We start from the raw sequence: 13,422 nt of genomic DNA on the forward strand, positions 1-13,422 counted from the left end.
CCTGGACAATTTCAGGAGCGTCTGAAAGCCGCTCCTTTGAGGGGGGGCTATGTCACAATTCACCAATGTGAGTGCCCGTGATCACCACCAGAGGGCACTCCAACCCGGACTGTCATTCCATCAAAGACTACATTACCCATTATCCCTTGCCCGGACTCATCATCACTCATTGTTTGCACCAAGCCTGCAGCGCTCCTGTCAGAAACTGAAGCTTCCGCGCCTCGATTGCCCCCCGGTGGTTGGTCCCAGTATAGCTCCTAAACCCCACCCCTCCATGTATTTGAATGGACGCGAGACACACTAAACAATTAAATTACACTTAAAATAATTGTTTCCTAAAGATGGTTTCTGTCATTTTATGCAGTTTTTATTACGATGATTTCATTTCAAGTGTTCGTTTTTTAAATAAGTTTAGTTTTAGTGAGTTATGTGATGTTATAAAAACGGGGGGTGTGACGTCATGATTGACAGCTGAGATTGACGGCTTCTCTGAGTGAAGTTGTCACTGAGGCACTAACAGACTTTTTTCAGGATTTTGGGGAGGAGATTGGAGCTTTAGAAATAATTTAACCTAGCCACGGTCCTCCTGCAATACCGTTATGGCCCACCGGGGGGCCAAGGCCCACAGTTTGGGAAGCACTGTTCTAGATGATTCGTTCAAACATAATTCCACACAAAACTCAACTCAACAAATCAACAATCTATGGCCGTAAAAGAAGTGGGCTCTGTTCAGTCTGCGACAAGCTAACGAACCCCCCAGCTAAGTACTTTATGGCCTTGCAAGCTTTGGGCCACACCAAGATAATGGCAGAGGTTGATTGATCCCCAAGACAAAGAGCCAAAACAGATCCCCTCCTTCTCAGCGACCTTTAAATGAACTTAAAATCCACAGCAAGACTGAGAAGATATGTTGTTACATTTAAACTGCATCAAATCATTCAAAAAGGTGTCACATGTCTGTGTTGTCTTGTATTGGCAAATGTGGTGTGTTGGGTAATTCCTGCGTTCCTGTCTTCTGTCTTGACCCCACCCCTCTTGTTATCTGATTATTGGTTAATTTGCCCCACCTGTTATGCCCCATTACCTGCCTTGTTTGTCACCCTTTATATTCTCATTGTGTCTTCATATTCTCATTGTGTCTTCAGTTCTGTGCTGGTTTGTTGTCGTGAGTATGTCTTTTGTCATCCGTTTCCCATTTGTGCCACATGTTCTGCTCCAGATGTTTATTGTATTTCAAGTTTCAGTTTCCCCCTCGTGGGTTTTGTTTTGTGTCTATGTTTATTTTTGTATATAATAAATCCCACCTTTATTTCTGCAAATGAGTCCTCGCTGCCATTTTCCCCTTTCATTACGTGACAAAAGGATGATAGCCGGACTTGCATTCAAACATCCTTTTACTGCATAATTCTATATCATGTCTATAACCGATACATGTGACCATTATGCTTAAACTCAGTAACAATTCAAGTAATTGTTATAACTATGGAATGGTTAATTGAAAGTGTGCCTTGCTTGGTATCAGTATGATTGTATGCTCATAATTCAGAAGATGGCTTGATTGAAATCTGTGTAGAATGTATTTTGTTCTTATGATTAAAAAAAATCCTGTCTAAATGCACTCTCTGCTTAGAGCAAGAAGTTAGGAGACAACAAATAACAGGTAATTTAAGGGAGGGGTGGGGAAGCAGTCACCTTTGAACCAAAGATGATGCCTAATTGGTCAGAACCCATCCAGGAGGATGGGCAGACATTTGAGTTTAAAATCTCAGAACATGAACAAAGAATCAGGTGAAAGAGACAAAGAAAAGACAGATGACTAATTACGAATAGATGATCGAACGAAGATGATCGAGGCAGACCAAGATCAGAGAAAATGGGTTAACAATTTCATTCAAGCCATCTAAATACCCTCTTCTCACTTTCCTTTCTTTTACATTTAGTCATTTACATTTAGTCATTTAGCAGACGCTTTTATCCAAAGCGACTTACAAATGAGAGCAACAGAAGCAACTAGAACAGTCAAGGGCAACAGTATGCAACTGCTGTAACAAGTCTAAGTTAATCTAGCACAGAACACACAGGACAGAAGTCTTTTTTTTATTTATTTTTTTAAAATAAATTAGACAGACAGAAAATGAACAGAATGATAAGTGCTATTCTTGATTGGTCAGGTGCTGCTGGAAGAGATGTGTCTTTAGATGTTTTTTGAAAATGGCTACAGACTCTGCCGCACGAATTGAGATCGGCAGGTCATTCCACCAGGTGGGGGCAGTCCAGGAAAAGGTCTGGGAGCGATTTCATGCCTCTCTGGTATGGCACCACACGGCGTCGTTCACTGGCAGAACGTAAGCTCCTGGAGGGTGTGTAAGTCTGAACGAGCGAGTTTAAGTATATTGGTGCAGAGCCAGTGGTTGCTTTGAAGGCGAGCACCAGTGCCTTGAATTTGATGCGAGCGGCTATTGGTAGCCAGTGCAGACTGATGAAGAGAGGCGTGACGTGCGCACTCTTTGGCTCACTGAAGACCAACCTCGCCGCTGCATTCTGGATCAGTTGCAAGGGTTTGATAGTGCATGCCGGAAGGCCCGCTAGAAGAGCATTACAGTAGTCCAGTCTGGAGAGAACAAGAGCTTGGACCAGGAGTTGTGTGGCCTGCTCTGATAGGAAGGGTCTAATCTTCTTAATGTTGTATAACGCAAATCTGCAGGACTAGTGTGCATTGGACATTATTACACTGAACAATAATGATAATCTTACAAAATTTACTGAAACACCGGTAATCAAACATTGTAGTTTTAGCTATGTGGAAATAAAAAAATCACCTCACAAAAAAGTGGTGCTTATGCATACATATTGAATGAAATGCACTATATAAAATCTCTCTCTCACTGTCTCTCTCTCACACGTCCAGGGGGTGTAAAAACCCTGCTAAAATTTGAGACCGACAGCATCGGGGTAGGGGGCAAACTGTGGGACACTTCCACATCATTATTATTCGGTGTAATAATGACCCCTTAATTTCTTAAAGAGAGAAACTAAAATAAGACCATTGTTTGAGGTGATGCCAAACACAAATTAATATCTGGAATGTTTTTAAAACTAGTCCTTTTTAAAAAATCATACATACAATTTAAAAATGCTATTTGAATCTTTGTAGAAATAAGCTCTTACATTTTAAAACAATCTAAAGTAATGGAACATTCTCATTGTGAGTTTTTTTGAGACTTTTATTTTGGATGCGATTAATCTTTTGACAGCCCTAATATATATATATATATCATTATTTACTTTTACTTTGGTAAACAAAACAGTGAGAATCAAGCAGGTAATTATGAGGAATTCATGTTCAGTTTTGTTGATGTTGTAAACCTGTATTATAAGTATGAAAAATAAGTATTTGCTATCATTAAATAGGTAACATTTTACAATAAGTTTTACAATTTTACAATTTCATTAGTTAACTACATTTGTTAACATGAACTAATAATAAACTGGCCTTCTACAGCATTTATTAATCTTAATTTAAATTTCAGCATTTACTAATACATTATTAAAATCAAAAGTTGTATATGTTATATTGGTTAATGCACTGTCAAGTAACATGAACAAACAATGAACACAGCTGTATTTTTATTAACTAACTTTGACAAAGATTAAAATATTAATATACAATAACAAATGTATTGCTCATGGTTAGTTCATGTTGGTTAATAACATAGACTGTAAAAAAATAATTAATACATTAACTTTACAAATGAGACCTTCATGCAAGTGTTACCATGATATCAAATATATAAATTCCATACAATTTAGAGTTTGACAAGGACTTTTTCATTTAATTTCACTAGATTTATTTCCCCGAGCTAATAACACGAGGACGTGCTATGGTCTTGGATAAAAACAAATTGAATGACATTGTCGACTCAGAATGCTGCTGCTGAACTCAAGACTCGAGTTATGCTTTTATTGTAATTAAGCATAACTTGCACGCTCCCGCAACCTTTACAGTAGCGTGGTGGAAGGATAAATATACATTTTCTGTATTAGCTTATATATATATATATATATATTGTTAGTGGTAAAATGGTACATAAGCGTATTGATATTTATTAAAAATATTTATAATAATAGTAATTAATATTATTTACTATTACCAGGGAGGGGCACATTCCATTTTGAGACAAAAGGGGCAGGGGCTTGAGGGGCTCAATTTCATGCTCCTAATCACCCTGATGAATGGGAATATACTTACTCATAAAAATAAAGGATAAAGGATTTAGCTACAGTGCCCTCCACTAATATTGGAATATTAGTGGAGGGCACTGTAGCTAAATCCTTTATAAATATTTTTTAAAAGAACTCATACAGAGACCTTTTTTGCCTCATATCTTGTCATTTGGGTGATTTATACATTTTCAGTTGAAACACATCTCTGTGTCTGTGTTTTCTGAGCTTGATGACTGATGATCCAAAAATTAGATGACAGCTGAACATCAGTTCATAAATAAAATATTTTAAATTATTATTGCCTTTTAGTTCCATTTCAATGTATTTATAAAACACAATTAAAAATAACTACTGTTAGTTATTATTTTGGAATAAATATAAAAATACTTAAAAACACTAACTTGATGAGATTTATACTTGGTTTTAATAAACAGAACATTAATTACATTGGGAGCTGTTGCGTTCCTGGTTTCTCCTGTCTAGATTTTGTCTCTGGTTCCCCTGTTTGTATTATGTTTTATGTTTGATGTTATGTCTCTGTTTTGGATAATCTTGATTTGTGTTTTTTGAATAAACTGTTGCTGCACTTGGATTATCACCTCTCCTCGTCCCTGCTTAAAGCGTAACAATATGAAACCTATTAGATATTAAAACAATTCAGGCTATACTGACAAATCTAGCCAAAATAAATGTATATGTTTATGTGTGTATAATATATATTTTGTAATATACACATGACAGCTATGTCTTTGTATAAATGTGTAATGTAGCCTACAAATCACACAAACAATTTTGAAACAAAATCCTACTACTCCTTCACATAACATGACCTTGAATGGGGTCCTTCAACTAATTAAACTTGTCACATGGAATTGCATATAGGATATGGTGTCACACTGGAGGACATTTTTTCTGTGACAAAGTGTAGGCTATCAAGTTCCTACGCTTTTAGAAATATATGGATGAAAAAAAAGATTGTCAGACACTTGTAAAAATATGCCTGAGGTGTTTATTAACATTTGTATGCTTTTCTTCTTATTTAAGAGTGTGCTGTAATTTATTGAATTGTTCAATTTTAAAAATCTAAAGACAAAGCAATTTTTATATTCCGTGTAAGAAATGTTTAACCTGCATTTGAAATGATGACAATACTAATTATATTCATTTTTATCAGTGAAAATGCCATGTCACGTCAACAACCCATAAATGTGTAACATACAAATACAATATAAATACTTTTTATTACTCTCTTGTCATGTCCACATTTTTGATTTGCGGGGATACTGTATCATTTTAGAAAATGTGACCCTAACAAGAAGCACACCATCGGTAATGAGAGAGTTAACAAGCACGTACTTGTGAAAAGAAGGCGGGGCCACCGCGCTCGACCAGTCCCTTTCCAGGAAACGCGCGGCTACATCAGTATGCTAATGTTTTTCGGGGGAAACTGAGCGCGCAGGCGTGTTGCGGTGTGGGTGGATGTGGGGGCCCGCGTGAACAGGGCGGCGTTTCTATGGTTTCTCTTTCATACGACACAAGGACCTGGGCACATCGCATCTTCTGCGTCTGCTTTTAATGTATTTTATCGGATGACACGTTGCAGCAGCGAGCTAACGTACACCGAACTGTCATATATCGGCCTCGGTCGTGTTGTTGATGTGTAAGGCCTCTCGCCGCTGAACAAGAGCCTCTTTGAAGCTTTTATGTAATGGTACGCTCTGGCCAGGGATATTCTGGACTCTCCTCTTATACGTTTTCCAGTCAAGACTTCACGTTTGGAAATACGCCTTCTTCCTTGCATACAAACTAAAGCCCAGCCCAGAGTCATCTGTGAATAACACACCGCACCAGAGAGTCTGTAGGTCTCTCCCACAGGTGTCTTTTACATAAAGGATGCCGATCTGTTGAAACGGCTGAGTCTGCCCACCTCCTTGAGCATTTCATTATTCTTACACCGAAGACAGATTTGAAGTTAATGTTTCGCCAGGAGGTTGGCGTCCTGTCCTTTATACCGTCTTGTTCGTACCTTTTCCAATACGAGCAGAGGAACATGTCTCGGTATAATATCTACAGTCTGCTGGACTGGATCTATGGAGGCGTGGACCCCATGTTTGAGGGCAATGGAGGACCAGAGTGTGCAGCCTTCCTCTCTCCACAGCAGAGAATATGTGAGACTCTGGTCATTGTGTTGTTCTCTATCGTGGAAGTGGTGGTGGCCACCAAGAAGCTCAATTTCCCTAAAGAGGTCAGAGATGTTGGAAAAGATGGCAGGAGGAGTAAGGAAGACAGCTTGGGCAAGAACCTGTTGCTTGTGGCTCTGTGCATGACTTTTGGTGTTGAGGTTGGGTTTAAGTTTGCTACAAAAACTGTGATCTACCTCCTCAATCCATGCCATGTGGTCACAATGGTGCAAGTAAGTATATTTATGATCAAATCAAACAATTATTGTGCAGATGTGGTGGTGCTTTTATTGCAGATGATTTGGGCTCGTAACTTGAAGAGTGTAGGTTCAAAATCCCAAAGGGTTGGTTCGTCCATCACCACTGTGGCCTTGAACAAAACGCTCAACTTCAGATTACTTAACTGATTTGAACCCATTTTCAGTGTGTCATAAGTTGCTTTGGTTACACTAGTAAATGATTTTGAAGTAGTTAAGGTTTGCAGCGATATTTCCTTTGCTTTCAAAGCTTTGAATATCATTGCATGCACTGGTAATTTTCATTGCATACCACATAGCTAGGAGCAAATCTGAACTTGTTATATCATGTGCAGTTCCTCTCCTCTCCCTGGCTCTCAAAACAGATTAAGGAAACGAGTTGCCACATTTAAAACGGACATCAGTTGAAAAAAGGAGGAAGTATGGTGTACATTTTTGCACCGTGGTTCAAACTGGTGTACAATTTATCCTCAGACATTTTACTAGCTGAATGTAGATGAATTAGTTTTGCATTAAGATTTTTTTTTTTTAATTCAAAAGGATGCATCACATGCAACTTAATGCATCTGCTTACATTTTTTTTAATGAAAAATTATGTCTTCAATGTTTTTACTACGTAATAACTACTGTCCAAAAGCAATAAGGCACTCAAGACCTAACTATAATAGTGTAGCTACCTGCATATATTTTTATCTGTAGACTTTTGATATGGGGTGAACAACTCTATAATTATGCAAACAAATTCTTACTGAAACCTTTTCTATACTAAAATAGTTACTATAACTTTTTAACACATGCCACATGGAAACTTAAGCAAACATTTTTTTTGCAAACAAGTTTTGCTGAAATACATATTACTAAAACATTTTAATATATGAAAAATGTCATGCAAAATTTTGGAACATCTCTCTGTCTTGATGTTCTCATACTTGTTGAAAGAGACGCAAAGATAGTCGAATGACACCGTTATTAGGAAATGTAATACACAAATAAGAAGCACCATCAAATTCTAAGTGTTCCTTAATTTTATATCATCAGGTGTAAATATTTGATTTGTTGCCCAGTCCTACTCCGACGTAAGCATTTTTACTGTAAATTACTGGTTTATGAAAATATTCCTGTCATCTATGTGAGGCTTTCTTGTATATTGAGCAACTCGATCAAGAAATCCTTGTTGCATGCACGCTATGATGCCACTCTACTAGGCCTCCACAATTTGAACACAGCACCTCATAGTAACTCCATAGTTCCACTTATGTCAATAAACTTATTTGTACAAGTCTTACAGTATTTGTACAAGGTCACAGTCTTATCATCTGGTAAATAATAAAGCCAGAGTATTGTAGAGAATTGTAAACAGACACACACACACACACACACACACACACACACACACACACACACACACACACACACACACACACACAAATTATTTGAGTGCAAAAACCAGTAATATACACAAGGAGTAATGGGAAAATAATTGTTGTATTGTTAAAAATTATTTAAAAATAAAAGAATAACTTATTATGATATTTTTTCTTCTGTCACGTGAGAGCATTGAGAGTTTTCTATTTTAGTTAAACATTGTGTCGTAAGTGGCCCCAAAGTAAATAACTAATTTCCGTTTACAACGGAAATTAATCAATCAAAAACTTACTTTAGCTGGATAATAACGTTTTTCTAGAGCTGATATACAGCCAAAACTATCTCTCTTCCATTCATTTCCTATTATCACTGTAAAGCTGCTTTGAAAAAATCTATTGTGAAAAGTGATACATAAATGGTGATAGGGATGAAACGATTACCGGTTTCACGATAAACCACGATACAATTTAGTGACGGTTAGTAATATAGTTTAAAATTTAATTATCATTAAAACTGCGTGTGATTATCACGATTTTGAAAACTTGCGGTAAATCCTGTCCAGTCAGCGTCAGTCTGGCTCAGGCGCGGTGCACGCTGTGTTTGAATGAGAAGAAATAGCAGTGACAACACTCGGGAGATTTTTCAGACTTCTAAAAGGACCAAATCTGAGGTGTGGTCATATTTTGGCTTTTACAAAAGTCCTGAGGGAAACCTAATCGAAGATGGTCACCCTGTCTGCAGAACATGCTAGAAGAAAGTCGCTGTAATAGGGGGAACACTTCAAAACTGCAAATGCAAGGCAAGTGGACTTTGTCCTCAATACCAAAAATATGTCTGGGAAATAATAACGTGAAGCGAACGAACAAGTTCAGACAAGACTAGGGCGACATTAAGGGATAATAATCAGGGCTTGACATTAACAACCGCCATTTGCCATTTTTTCGGCTGCACACTAGCCACTCTGGCTGTTGAACTTATTATAGTCTTCTCAAAAGCCATCTGTTAATCGCGTTGCGCATTATAACCACTCACACGTGTTTCTATTGAGTTTATGAATGCAATGTCTCATAATCAGAGGCATTCAGATTAGCCGGAGTTTTGTTCAGAGCGTGCGCCGCTCTCACTCGCTGAAATCTGCTCTCAAAGCGGAGATGAACGTGCGATGTACGCAGGAGATTCACTCATCATACAGTGATCGACTGTTTCTGTTCTATTTAAGCAGCGAAAATAGTTTCAAACAAACACAGCAGAACCACAGCGCATCTGATATGACTGGCACAACGCTGGCGAATTTAGGGGCCATCTCTAAAGTTACACACAACATTGGTAACGTTACACGTTTCAAACTTCAATAGCATTTGAAGAGAATTACTTTGTCATCAAACTGATTGTAAAGTGTTCCTCTAGGTGTCAGGTAGATGCACACATTTTGATATTTAATAAAATAAACTGTCAAATCATATGGAAATATGGATATGCAAAGGATACTGTTTGGGCTCTTACACAAAACATGCTAGATTTAAATGTGACTGATAGAACACTGATAATATTGCTTGAGAATATATTTACAGAGATAATATTAGAGATTATATTTATGTGTTGCTATTGACGACGGCCATTATAAGGAAGGAAATCCCACAGAATCTAGCTTTAAAAAGTGCTTAGAGCTGCTTTATTTATTTGTTGTTTGTTGATTTTCAAATATAATACTTGTTGAAATGTTTTAAGTGTGTGCATCTGTTTGTTTTTGAACACTTTCATCTCATTTGAAGAAAACCGTGATAATATTGATAACCGTGATAATTTGGGTCACTATAATCGTGATGTGAAATTTCCATACCGTCTCATCCCTAAATGGTGACTCGTGAAAAACAAACCAATCAAATTTTTCTTAGACTGTAAATGGCACCAGATAGGACGTGTTAGCCTCAGTAAAGTAGCATTAAGAAGAATCTGAAGTACAGTAGATGCCTATAAGGACTGTAGATAATAGCTTTGGGTCAGTTGTTCAAAACATTTAATCTGGATCAAAATGATCTGGATTTTGAAATCCCATGTTTTGTTATCCAGGATCAGGTAATCCATTTTACTTTTGTACCGGTTTTTCAAAGCAAAATTGGATTGATCAACCTGATCCAGATACACACCTTTTCAGATTACCAAATATGGATTACTAGTGCTCTATGGAGCCCCTAAAGGGACATGGTGGTGATGGGAAAAATATGAGTTGGAAAAAAAAAATTAAAATGCTTTTGCATTCTCTCAGAAAAGTTTTGCGTAGCATTCACACGAGAAACCTTTTGACTGGTTCATCTCTTATAATTGATAAGAAGTAAAAGGTCTTATAAGTGATAAAAAAACATTTGAAATGTAGTATATTATTTTTGTTTGATATTTACAGCTGTTTGGGGATTATTTTATATGGCTAAATCTTTTTTTACTTTGACTGTAGGCTACCGAAAGGCTAGCCTAATGTCTACTTCTAATTTATTACTTTAACAATTAGCCTAACTAATCAAGAGCAAAATAAAATATGTTTTTGTGTATTATATGATACAAATGTTGTATTATTTTGACCAGTTTTAAAGTTTTACTACATTTTCTTCCTGGAATCCACCTTGAAATCCTACCCCCTGTTGGGATCAGGATGATCCTGTTTTTTTGGATCAAAGTTATCCAAATCCTACTGACAAGTTTTGAACAACACAAAACGAAGGTTTGATCCAGATTAAAACTAGGATTGGATTCTGTAATCTAATCTGATTTCAGATCCCTTCTTTCCTTATTAACCCATTTTCAAGATTTGATCCAATCCGATAACCAAAATCCGATCAACTTACCTTTGAACAACTGTCCCTTTGTGTTTTTCTTTTTTTGCGTGAGATCAGTATGGTGTTAGCCAGCCAGCAGAGTCCCTAAAGAGCCCCTACAACTCTGACGTAATCTGACAACGTAAGAAAGAAATGAAAGAAATCTGCCTGCAAGTGTAGAGGTTCATGGATGCACTCTCGAAATTTAACGCCATATGTAGCAACTCAATGTAATAACTGCACATAATGTAATAAGTGTTACATTATTATTGTAATGAAATGTTCATAATGTAATAATTTCCTCAAAACGTAATAAAAACTTAATGTAATGTAATCATTTTTACATTATGATAAATTTATTGCATTATAAACTCACCAAAACATGTCATATTTTCATTATTGTAATAGCTTTTAAAACAAAAAATATTAGTATTCCCTTACAGTCAATTAAAAAAATATATAAATCAAGTCTTAAACTACCTGCGAAATGCAACAGATTTAAATATTCATGCAATTATTATTATTTTTATTAAAAATGATTCCTTTATAGTACATTTTAAAAATCTAAATCCAGTTTTAACTTGCCCTCGAAATCCACCAGATTACTGCTACTACTTCTACTACTTTGTCCCAAAATGTCTTTTGTGTAAAAATATTACAAAGTCTTTAAACTAGACGTTAACACAGGCCAGAGACGGGACACACTAAAGATAGACCAAAGAGAAGAGGAGAGCACAGGCGCGCCAAAAGAGAAAAAACTGTACCAGGCACAGCAAGCTTACTGTTCGCGATGTTCAAAATACTGGAAGAAAAATATAAATATTGAATTGGGGTTCATTTGAATGAATCTCTGATAGGAAATGACTGTCTTAAGAAAAGATTCAATGCCATTTTCAATGCCAACAGAGTTTGCCAATCACTTCAGTAAACATTACAAAACAAAATAAAAAGAATATAAAATTGGTTTGGTGCCCAGATATCCTAAAATTGGTGTGATTTGAATGTCAATGTCCTGATCAGTAAGATGACACGCCAGTGATGTTTGTACCTATTTGAATATGTGCAAACATGATGCAAACATGATTTCAGAGCTTTGATGGAGGAGAAGATTAGAAGTGAATAGTGACAAGACGGTTATCAATAGCCCTGGTCTACATTCACTTTCATTTTATGGAAAAGAGCATGCACATTCTGCTAAAAAAATTTGTGTTCCGGGGAAGAAAGATAAACAACAACAAAACATGGTTTGAAACAACATAAGGGTGATAAAATTATGACTTTTCAGATGTGTGTGAGGCTTGTGATGTATGAGAGATGTGTGATTGCTGTACAGACCCGCCCATTTTTAGTGTTATAGGCTGTATGAAATACTTTCCTAAAAAATCTAGGTGCAAGGGTGTACTCACACTAGGCGATCTGAACTGTGCCCGGATGACTAATGTGAGTGCTCCGTACCGTGCCCGGCGCGGTTCGTTTAGCCGGCCCTTGGAAGAGGTGGGCCAGAGTGTGGTTTGCTTGGGCTCAGGCGCATTACACAAATTACACATTGCACAAATCACTGTTACATGGTGAGACGTAGTGAACAGAGATTATTTACACATAATCAGGATTAGAGGTTGACCAATTCATCGGTTTTGTCAATTAATCGGCACCAGTAGCTGATTGGTGAAACAATCGGTTATTGACAAATCCAAACCGATAGTTTTTCCGGGTTGCGTCCATTGCTGAGAAGGGTGCGCTGTCATTACACTGTATGAGAGCGGCCTCTAGAAGCGAAATAACAACTATCACTGACGCCTCGTGTTGCTTATATTAACACGTAGGGCTGTACGATTAATCGAAAAATAACCGAAACCGACATTCAGAACCTCTAACCGACGTATTTTTCCCATGTCGGTTATTTCGGTTTTCATGTGACGTGACTCCGCCCCATCAGTCACATTAAGTGCAGTTTGCAGGCACACAGAGATGCAGGAGCAGTTATCTGTGTATATAGATGCCCAGAATCACTATAGTAACTGCATGTTTTACACAGTTTATATACAGGTCAGTTAATCGCCGTTCTTATAGCATATACGCGCTGCCACCGACACACACACACACACACACACACACACACAGACACAGAGACGGTGCGCGCGCACCCTGAAGGCAGACTCTTTCACCTGCGTCCTCACAAAGCTTTGTCATTTGTATGTGTTTTAAGCCCTGCCAGTTTGAACATTAAAGCGAGTTTAGACCATCAGATGTGTGTTATGTTGAACTAATGCCTGATATATTGTGACACACGAGCACTCAGACAGAAGCTTGCACATCACGTGAAGATCGCGTGCAGATAGCACAGAAACGCAGTGTCAACGCTGTCCTGTGACTAAAGTAAAGTCACTAAAGTTGCTTAGAAACTCAACCGTTATAGGCATATATTTTAATACCTTTGAAGTAAGTACAAACCACAGCTTCATAATGAATAGAGACGGTATGAGTAATTCACACACACAATCACTCTCTCATTAATGCATTCAAATAAATGTAATGTAGACCATGTCAATTTATCTGTTTCTGATGTACAACAAGCAGAAATCTGCT

The 13,422-nt window shown here is 37.3% G+C and overlaps 1 protein-coding gene across 1 annotated transcript in view; it reads left to right on the forward strand.

Annotated features, from left to right (window-relative positions):
* The first annotated feature begins 5,625 nt into the window (after positions 1-5,625).
* The window catches only part of tmem164 (transmembrane protein 164), a 44,672-nt gene continuing 36,875 nt past the window's right edge, over positions 5,626-13,422 (forward strand). The window contains exon 1 of the mRNA XM_079835917.1: positions 5,626-6,637. Coding sequence (XP_079692043.1) covers positions 6,200-6,637 — 438 coding nt within the window. The 5' untranslated portion in view covers positions 5,626-6,199. The remainder of the gene's footprint in view (positions 6,638-13,422) is intronic.

Source organism: Gobio gobio (genome assembly GCF_949357685.1).
Source record: "Gobio gobio genome assembly, chromosome: 14".
In the NCBI taxonomy this organism is placed as follows: domain Eukaryota; kingdom Metazoa; phylum Chordata; class Actinopteri; order Cypriniformes; family Gobionidae; genus Gobio; species Gobio gobio.